Source organism: Gracilinanus agilis, chromosome 1 (genome assembly GCF_016433145.1).
Source record: "Gracilinanus agilis isolate LMUSP501 chromosome 1, AgileGrace, whole genome shotgun sequence".
NCBI lineage: Eukaryota > Metazoa > Chordata > Mammalia > Didelphimorphia > Didelphidae > Gracilinanus > Gracilinanus agilis.
The window spans coordinates 758,613,923-758,624,470 of record NC_058130.1 but is presented as its reverse complement, the minus strand read 5'-3'; the positions used below and the strand labels follow the sequence as shown (position 1 = coordinate 758,624,470).

Here is a 10,548-nt window from a genome sequence, read left to right as displayed (position 1 = left end):
GAGGAGGAGGAGGAGGAGGAGGAGGAGGAGGAGGAGGAAGAGGAGGAGGAGGAGGAGGAGGAACCCTCACTGGAACTTAGCTCTGAGCTGCCTACTGGCCTCCTCTATGGCCTCTAAAGATTGCCCAGTCCAGAGCCAGTGAGATTTTTCTTGGGGCTGGATGTCCACACCCAATCTGGTGACTTGCCTACAGGGTCACTCTCCTTTCTCCTTCCCTTATTCTCCTCCATCTTCCAAAAGTTCTTGGAAAGGGAATTTTTGTCTAAGGACCTGTTGAGTAAAATAAACAAAAATAAACTTGACCTCTCAGTGAGGAGGGCATAGGTTCAAATCCTAGCCCAACTACCTCCTTTTTTTTCTTCTTTTTTTAAACCCATACCGTCCCTCTTAAGATCAATACTGTGTATTGGTTCCAAGGCAGAAGAGCAATAAGGGCTGGGCAGTGAGGGTTAAGTGACTTGACCAGGGTCACACAGCTAGGGTGTGTCTGCCCAGGAATCTCTGGACCTGGCTTTTAATCCACTGAGCCACTTAGCTGTCCACATCTACCCACTCCCAACTACTTTCTTGCTTTGGAACTTTGGGAAATTCTCCTGTTCGGGCCCAAGTTTTCTTCCTCTGAAAAAAATGAGGCAGGATCTCTCAGGTCTCTTCAGGTTCTAAATCCCATCACTGTTAGTAACTGGGTAAAGGCATCATTTTGCCAGGCAGAGAGACATGAGAGGGCATGCCAGACAAGGAAAAGGAATGTGCATGAGCTGGGAATTGAAAGGCGGGACGAGCTTGATATGTGGAGAGCTGGGCTGAGCCACAGCAGGAGATACATGGAGAGGGATGGGCAGAGCCAAGGCCAGGATGGGAAGAAGCCCTCAGTACTTTCTCATCCCAGGATCCCAGATTTGGACCTGGACCAGCTCTTAAATGCCAAGCCCCACCCACCCCCGACCCACCCCACTTTGTTTTACATGAGAGAACAGAGGCTCTAAAAGAAACAATGACTTGCCCAGGGTCACAGAACTAGTAAGTGCCAGTGGTCAAATTTGAACTCAGATCCTCTGACTCTAAATCTAGTTTTTTCTACTGTTCCATGATGTCTCCTTCCAGCCCTGACCCACCTCCCTTTCTCCTTGTCTCCACAGTGGGCTGAGAGGGGCTGTGAGCATTTCGTGTGTTCCTCAGGTAAGTTTCCCCTTGGGGCAGGGCTCCAAGGTTCATATCCACTGAATAACCTCCAAATATCAAGACTTCATGGGAGGGCAGCTAAGAGGCTCAGTGGATAGAGAGCCAGGCCTGAATACAGGAGGTCCTGGGTTCAACTCTGGCCCCAGAGACTTCCTAGCTGTGTGACCCTGGTCAAAGTCACTTAACCCCATTTGCTCAGCCCTTACCATTCTTCTGCCTTAGATGGAAGTTAAGAATTAAAATTTTTTAAAAAAGAATCAATACTAAGTATCAATTTTCCAAGTCACTTAACCCCCACTGTCTAGCCCTTACCACTTTTCTGCCTTAGAGCCAAGATACACAGTATTAATTCTAAGACAGAATGTAAGGCTCAAAAAAAATTTTTTTAAGACAGAAAGGCAAAGGCTAGGCAAGTGGGGTTAAGTGACTTGCCCAGGGACACACAACTAGGCAGCATCTGAGGCCAGATTTGAACCCAGGACCTCCCATCTCAAGGTCTGGCTCTCAATCCACTGAGCTGCCCAGTTGCCTCAGAGGTTGGATTCCTTTAAAGTAAGAGACAGATTAAGATCATGTTCTAGGATATCCTTCTTGGGGTTGGATTTTGGGTCCTCTGAAGGTTTCAAGCATCCTCAGGCCAGGGAGGAGGTGGTCATTGGAATGACTGAGGATGTGTGATTCAGGAAGAGAGAGAGGACGACCCCAGAAGCAGCAAAAACTAACCAGTTGGTTAGAGGGGTTTTCCCCTAAAGTCAGCCACAGGCCAACCTAGATCTACCATAGACCATCCTGGGGTCTTTCTGCAATGATGCCTATCCTCCTTCCTTCAACTACCTACAGCAGGTAATGCTGGCATGGCTGCGGCTTATGCTGCCAGGAAGCTGAGCATCCCTGCCACCATCGTTGTGCCTAATACTACGCCCTCCCTCACCATCAAGAAACTCAAGGATGAGGGTGCCATGGTCAAGGTTGTAGGTGAGGTGAGTGCTGGAGAGGTGGGCATATACATGTTGGGGGTGTAATGGATAAGGGGTAGACTGGAACAAGGTTGTAAAGGGCTTTTAGCCAAACAAAGAAGTTTGTATAGGATTCTGGAGGTGATAGGGAGCCATTGGAGTTTCTTGAGCAAGGGAGTGATGAAGTCGAAACTACATTTTTAGGAATATCCTGTCTGGCAGTGGTGTCGAGGATAGACTGAAGAACAAAACTAGCTGGGGGTGGAGAATGTGAGGTCTGGGAGCCAGATAGGACCCTGCAAAAAGGGTCCAACTAATTGGATCAGGAAGAAAAGAACTTTCTTCACCTGTGTGCTTTGGCTATCCCCAGACATTGGACGAGGCATTCCAACTGGCAAAAGCCCTTTCCAAGAACAACCCAGGCTGGATCTTTGTGCCCCCCTTCGATGACCCCCTCATCTGGTAGGTACTGCTCAAGTTGAACTCAGTGACCATCTCTAGGCTGATGGTTCTCTAATATACTTATCTAGCCCTAACCTCTGGTCTCGCCTCTCCAATTATCAGGAAGAAAAATAAATGTACAATAGACCTCTTAAACTCAACATGTCCAAAGCAGAATTCAATATCTTTCCCCCTAAACCCTCACTGCCTCTTACTTCCCCTATTAAGGTAGAGACACCATCATCCTTCTAGTCTCTTAAGCTCACAACCCAGGAGTTATCTTGGACTCCTCAACAGCTCTCACACCCATACCAATATGGCGCCAAGACTTGTCAATTCTATCTTCAACTCGAATATGCCCCTTTCCCTCAACTCTGATACTGCCACCCCTCTGGTCCAGACCCTCAAATCTCACGCCTTCTGTAGGAGGAGGGATGGGGGGTGCCTATCTGCCTCAAGTCTCTTCCCACTCCAATCCATCCTCCATTCCATCCCCTTCTTCAAGCACAGATCTGAATGCATTCTACCTCCCACAACCCTGGAAGCCTCTCCTTCACCTTCCTCCTCCTGTTAAATTCCTACTTATCCTTTGAACCCCAACAACACCTCCTCCTGGAAGAGGTTCCGGATTATCCTAGTCAGCAATACTTTTCTCCTTGTACCTCACAGAGCCCTTGGCATTGATTATAAAACAGCCCAGAATGCCCCAGGAACCTTGATCTCGAAGGCCTCTGAGAAACCATCGAGTCCAGCCATTACATATTGTAGATGTGCCCAGGATCTAGAGAAGAGATAGACTTGGGGCAGATTTGGAAGGCCCAAAAAAGGAAAGGCAAAAAGTCTGAGGGAGACAACATAACATAGTGGAGAACCCAAGTTCAAATCCTGCCTTAGATATGTAGCAGCTCTATGTTCCTAGAAAGTTCACTCCCCCTCCCTCCAGACACAGGTGATGATAGTTAGTCCTTAAAAAGAGCTTTACAAATTTTATATCATTTTTCTCCTCACAACAACTCTGGGAGGTGGATGCTATTTTTTATCCCCATTTTACAGATGGGTAAACTGAGGCAGGTAGAGGTTTCAAAGACTTGCCCATGGTCAGAGAGCTAATCAATGTCTGAGGCTGGATTTGAACTCAGGCCAAGTACTCTATCCACCACATTACCCAATTGTCTAAGCATTATAGACTCAAGGTAAAGAACGAGATCAATATTTTCCAACACGGTAGCTTCAGTGGTTTCTTCTTTTTTTTTTAATCTGAAAAAAAGAGAATGACAGAAATGCTTACATCCCAATGTTGGGGATCAAATAAGATCACTTTTATAAAGTGTTTTGGCAACTTTAAAGAATTCCATAAGTTTATATTATTAATCTGATTTTCCATGGAGGGTCATATGATCATAAGATGGAAGGGACACTGACACCAGAGTCCAACCCCCTCATTTTATGCACATGGGGAATCTTCAGCCCTGTTAAGTTAAGTGACTTGTCCAGGGTCATACAGGTAGTTAAGCATCCTTGAACCCAGGGTCTCTGACACCATTCAGGACTTTTTCCCATTACACCAAAAGTCAATCAAGTAGCATTTATTAAACACCAGCTATGTACCAGTTACTCTGCTCAGCTCTCGGGATACAAAGAAAAGCAAACAAACAAAAAATACCTAATCCTTACCTCGAGCTCATAGTCTAAAAAGGACAAAAACGTGCAAACAGCTACGTTCAAATAGACAGAATCAATTGGGGAAAGTCTCGGAAGGTGCTAAGATTAAGGAAAAGGGAGAAAGGTAAAAGATAGGTCTTTAGCTGGAACTTGAAGGAAGCCAGGGAAGGCATGAGACAGAGATGACAAAGGAAAGCATGGCAGGGTTGTGGCACAGCTAGGGTAAATGCTTGGAGGTGAGAGGTGCACCTCATGTGGTTATATGAAATGAAGGACAGCTTTAGGATAGGTGTACATTTGCCTTTCAAAATTCAAATTCTATATATCTATATCTATATCTATATCTATTTTGGAAATCTGTACATAGAACTGCTAGCATAATGCTTCCCATCTCTAAAGGCGAGAGGAGGGAGAGAATTTGGAACTCAATTTTTGAAAAAGATAATGTTAAAAATAAATAATAAATTTTAGGAAGGAAGAGTTAAAATATGTAAATTAGTTTTTAAAGTGCTTCAAAAGCAAATAATTTGAAGGAAAGATAACATTTTTAAATTAATTTTTACATATTTTTAAACCAACAAGTATTTATTTTTCCTCCTTCCCTATTGCCTTATCCCAATGGGGAAAAAACTCTTTACTTTTTGTTTTTGTGTTGTTTTGTTTTTTTAATCCTTACCTTCTCTGAGAATCAATACTAAGAATCCATTTCAAGGCAGAAGAGTGGTAAGGGCTAAACAACCGGAGTTAAGTGACTTGCTCAGGGTCTCACGGCTAAGAAGTGTCTAAGGTCACATTTGAACCCAGAACTTCCCATCTCTTGACCTGGTGCCACCTAGCTGCCCCTAAAACAACACCTTTGTAACAAATATTCCCAGAGAAGAAAAAGAAATACCCACATTGGCCATGTCCAAAAATGAAAAGCATTCTGACAAAGTGAACTGGGCTGCCTTGGGAGGTAGTAGGTTGTCCGTTCTTACAAGTGTTCAAGGGAAGGCTGGCCATCCACTTACCAGGGAACAGGAACTCATGCCTCCGGGTAAAGACTGAACTAGATGCCCTGAAGACCCTTCTAGCTCTGAAATAACGGTCTTCTCTGATTCCCAACCTCCAGGGAAGGCCATACCTCCATCGTGAAGGAGCTGAAAAAGAACCTTCCTGGAAAGCCCGGTGCCATTGCCCTGTCGGTGGGCGGCGGGGGTCTCCTGTGTGGCGTGGTGCAGGGCTTGATTGAGGTGGGCTGGAAGGATGTTCCTGTCATCGCAATGGAAACCCACGGAGCCCACAGTTTGAATTCAGCCCTCAAAGCTGGCAAACTGGTCCAGCTTCCCAAGATTACCAGGTAAGAGAGAGAAGGGGACGGAAAAGAACCTACTATGCGCCAGGTTCTGTGCTAACCCCTTTACCAGGATTATTTCTTTCATCTGATTCCCAGAACAACTCTTCAAGGTTGGGGCAATTATGGTCCCCATTTTACAGTTGAGGAAACTGAGGCAGGTGATCAGACGGCTGGTAGGTGTCTGAGGCTGGATTTGAACTGTGGTCTTCCTGGCTCTAGACCCTGCGTTCTATCCACTGTACCATGTAGCTACATAGTGATAGAAAGTGGCTCCAGAACCCCAGGCCAGGCATCCAGGGGCTTAAAGTCTAACCCTAGAAAAGGGACAAGCATCTCCCCTGCCCTCACCTCGGGTATAAACATCACTGCCCTGTAAGGACCCTCTAGACAAGTGCCTTCCGAGCTGGGAGGCATCTTATCAATCCAGATAAATCCCATCATTCTGTGAATTTGGAAACAGGTCCAATAAGGTTAAAGAACTTGGCCAAGCAAGGAGCAGAGCCAGGATTAGAACCCACGTCTTCCGACTCTTCAGTACAGGGTTCGCTCTCCATCCTGAAGAGGCGCAGTCCAGAGAAAGCCAGCCTCAGATGGAGAAAGAATCAGATATCTGCTCAGTGTCTGCCCTCCTCCATTCCTACTGAGCTCCCTGGAAATGCCACCTTCTACAGGGAGCCTTCCCCAATTCTTCTGGAATGCCTTTGCCTTCCTTCTGGTGATTATTTCCCCTTTATCCCCTACCTACTTTGTTTTGTAGGGATCTGTTTGCTTCTTATCTCTCCTGAGAGATTATCAATTCCCTGAGGGCAGGGATTGTGGTTTTTACCTCCCTCTTGGATCCACAAGAAGCTTAACAAATGTTTGTTTGGGGGGTTTTAAACCCTTATTTTCCATCTTCGAATCAACACTGTGTGTTGGTTCTAAGGCAGAAGAGTGGTAAGGGCTAGGCGATGGGGGTTAAGTGACTTGCCCAGGGTCACACGGCTAGGAAGTGTCTGGGGTCCAATTTGAACCCAGGACCTCCCGGTCTCTAGGTCTGGCTCATAGTCCACTGAGCCACCGAGCTGCCCCCCCAAATATTTGTTGATTGATTGACTTAAGCTCTCAGTGATGTCTAGGCAGCTCTCCAAGGTTGCAGACAAAGTTGCCTATTCCAAGGAAACCCCAGATCCAGTGCCTATCTAATATTTCTGCCCCTACAAAAATAGAGATCATTGACTCAGTTTCCTCCTCCCTCCAAGATGCCCAGGACTCTTGGTACTTAATGCTGGTTGCTTGGTCCCTAGCCACAAGAGGACCCTCTCCACTTCCCTCCAAACCCTTGGAATTTGGAGCAAGGCGAGAATGAGGAAGCATTACCGCCTGGTTCCCATTCCTCTGGTGTCTTTAGAACAGAATTGTGGGGGCATCTAGGTAGCACAGTAGATAGAAAACTAGAGTCAAGAGGACCTGGGTTCAAATCTGGCCTTGGACACTTCCTAGCTGTGTGACCCTGGACAAGTCGTTTACTCCCATTTACTCAGTCCTTGCCCTTCTGAGTCTTAGAATTAATACTGAAACAGAAAGTATGGATTTTGTGGGTGGGGGACTGGGAAGAAGAACAGAATTGTGGCTTAGTGGATAAATTGAAAGACCTGCAGTCGGGAAGACCTAGGTTCAAATATTGCCTCTGGCACTTAACTCTCTCTTCACCTGAATCTCAGTTTTGTGTCTACAAAATGGGGGTGATGCTTATAGAGCCGACCTTGCAGGGTTCCTGCAATTTTCTGAGATCGTGTATGTAAAGTGCTGGATCGGGCTCATTTCTGGAGGAGATCTGTGACTTCATCAGTATGGGGAGCTCCCAGAAATGGGCATACCCTTCACAAATGCAGGTTGGCATCTCTGTAAAGGCATAAGAGATTTACACACAGTCAAAGATGGGACTGGAACCTAGGTCTTCTCCACTCTCTATCAACCCTATGGCACTGCTTTTTATTATTAATAATAAAATTATTGGTATTAGTTACAAAAGTTCACATCACTCATCTTTTTTGTGAAGACATTTACCATGTAAAGCAAGGGCTACCAGCGTGGTGGTCATGTTGGAAATTCTCTTTAAGAGTATAGATGGGGGAGCGAGGTGGCTCGGTAGATACAGAGCCAAGCTTGGAGAAAAGTTTGGGGTTCAAATGTGGCCTCAGATACTTCCCAGCTGTGTGACCCTGGACAAGTCACTTAACCCCCATTGCCTAGCCCTTAACTGCTCTTCTGCCGTAGAACCAATACATAGTATTGATTCTAAGACTAGAGAGGTAACTTTTTTTTAGTATAAATGGAAGTCGGTCTGATTCTCTTGCCTTCTCCCCTAGTGTGGCTAAAGCCCTTGGGGTGAACACTGTCGCAGCTCAGACCCTGAAGCTGTCCCAGGAACACCCAGTCTTCTCTGAAGTGATCACAGACCAAGAAGCAGTCAGAGCTCTGGAGAAGTTCGTAGGTGAGTTATTAGCTATAATCTCCTGCTGTGAGGAGAACGGTAGGATTGGGAGAGTGCAAAGACCTTCCCTCCAAGCAGGGGTGTGCTAGTAAATATTTAACAAGCAGATCCCCAGAAAAAAGGGGGCAGTTTGGGGTACAAAACATGCCCATAATCCTGCCTCTACAGAACATAAGCCTGCTGGCCTCCTTGGCTTCCTTTAAGTCTCAACTTCTACAGCAAACTCTCTTAATTCCAGCACCTTCCTTCTGTTCAGTATTTTCTATTTATATAGCTCATATAGCTCACTATATATATATATATGTATATATATATACATATATATGTATATATGTGTGTATACATATATATACACACACATATATATAAATATATTTATTTATAATTTATTTATTTTCTTGTTTGTTTTTTAAACTGTTAACTTTTGTGTATTGGCTCCTAGGTGGAAGAGTGGTAAGGATAGGCAATGGGGATCAAGTGACTTGCCCAGGGTCACACAGCTGGGAAGTGTCTGAGGCCGGATTTGAACCTAGGACCTCCCATCTCTAGGCCTGTCTCTCAATCCACTGAGCTACGCAGCTGCCCATTTGTTTGTTTTTTGCTTGTTGTCTCCCCAGTTAGATCATAAACTCCCTGTGGGCAGGGATTATCTTTTGACTCTTTGTATTCCCCAGCTATAGCTTGGTGCCTGGAACATGGGAGGCCCTTAATCAATATTTATTGAGTGATTGATTATAGATAGTAGTATGGTGGAAAAGATCGCATCAAAAATTTAACTATCAGCTCTAGAATCTCCCCCATTAGAATAGAAGCTCCTTAAAATATTTTACACTAATACACACATAAAATCTGTATCTGATCATCTGTCATCTCAGGGAGTGGAGAGAAGAGGGAAGAAGGAGGGTGAGAATTTGGCTGAAACTTTTTTTAAAAAGCTAAAAAATTAGGTTTTTTCACATCATTGAGAAAAAATAAAATATATATGAAAAAAAGAGTCGAGTAGAAGCTCCTTGAGGGCAAGGATGGCTTCCATTTTTTTGCTTTTCTTTTTATCTTTTAGCAACTGCAGGTAAATGTTGACTGACTGGTCTTAGCAGCCAGGGCTGAGGAGGTCAGTGTTCTCCAGGTCCAGTTGGTTCCCCAAGGCTCTGCACCTCTGGGCTCAGCCGCTAACCTTGGCTTTCTTTGGCTCCCTACAGACGATGAGAAGATGCTGGTGGAGCCGGCCTGTGGGGCCGCCCTGGCTGCAATCTACAGCAAAGTAGTACAGAAGCTCCAGAGTGAAGGGAAGCTCCCTGCCAAGCTGAACAGCGTGGTGGTCATCGTGTGTGGTGGGAGCAACATCAGCTTGGATCAGCTGCAAGAGCTCAAAGGGCAGCTGGGAATGAAGACCAGCTGAGCCCACTCCCACAGACCTCCTCCAGCACCCCTGCCAAGCACCCCTTCTTGGGACTGGAGTTTTATCCAGTGCCTTATTCTGTTATTATTATCGTTATTATTATTGCTCTTCTATTGTGGTTGTTAGAGGGGACATCTACGTGGGGCTGGAAGAGTAGGAGGGTCCGGGCTAGGGAGAGGGCCTCCAGCCTCTTGGGGACCCCTGGCTTTACAGGGAAACTCTGGCCCTCTCCTGGGACTTCTGCCATTTAGCCCCACTGGACTCCAGCCCTTCCACCAGCCCACAGAAACTTGGGAAGCCCAGAGATAAAAGATGAGCTGGGTGGGAGGCAAGTGGCTCAGATGAGTGAGAGGGCTTTCATGTGGGTCCCTGTCTCTGATTCAGATTAGAAAGAGGGGCTTCAGGATTGGAAAGGTCAAAGTTGGGCAGGGGAGTGAGGAGCATTGGGTTTCTCTTCTCTGTAACCCACTCCTTTAGGCTTGGGGAATTAATCCCAGGTTCTACTCATTTCTCCTTTTATAAACCCTTCCCTTCTGTCTTAGAATCAATACTAAGTATGGGTTCCAAGGCAGAAGAGAGGTAAGGGCCAGGCAGTAGAGATTAAGTGACTTGTCCAGGGTCACACAGCTAGGAAGAATCTGAGGCCAGATTGGAACCCAGGTCCTCCCAACTCCTGGCTTGGCCCTCAATCCACTGAGCCAGTTAGGTGTCCTTGCTCATTTTTCTAATGTCCAAATGCTTTAATTAATAAAAAAGAAAAAGAATGATTATCTATTTATGAAATGCAATCTCTGGGTCTGTTATTTCCTTGGTGTCTTTTCATTCCTGTTCCTGCAGGGATCTTAAAGCGCTTTATGACCCCAGGAAGGAATTTCCCAAATAAGTGGCAGATGCTGAGGCAAGTGCCCCCTCACTCTAGCTGGTTCTCTTGGAGGAGCCATTCCGGGTCCAGGGAGACCTGGGAAATAAATAGGTTTTGCTGAAATTTCTGACCTAAAAACACTGAAGAGAACGAAATTCAGGAATCAAATCATTCCATCTCCCTGTCCCAGAAGGGGCAGCTGCTGGCTATAGGAGCTCCCACTTCCTGCAGGGG

General features: G+C 45.8%; 1 protein-coding gene across 1 annotated transcript in view; it reads left to right on the top strand.

Moving 5' to 3' along the window:
* SDS (serine dehydratase) overlaps positions 1-10,028 on the top strand; it is a 13,637-nt gene extending 3,609 nt beyond the window's left edge. The window contains exons 2-7 of the mRNA XM_044658798.1: positions 1,140-1,179; positions 2,023-2,162; positions 2,509-2,600; positions 5,353-5,580; positions 7,929-8,053; positions 9,253-10,028. Of these exons, the coding sequence (XP_044514733.1) occupies positions 1,140-1,179; positions 2,023-2,162; positions 2,509-2,600; positions 5,353-5,580; positions 7,929-8,053; positions 9,253-9,452 (825 nt within the window). The 3' untranslated portion in view covers positions 9,453-10,028. The remainder of the gene's footprint in view (positions 1-1,139; positions 1,180-2,022; positions 2,163-2,508; positions 2,601-5,352; positions 5,581-7,928; positions 8,054-9,252) is intronic.
* Positions 10,029-10,548: the final 520 nt, after the last annotated feature.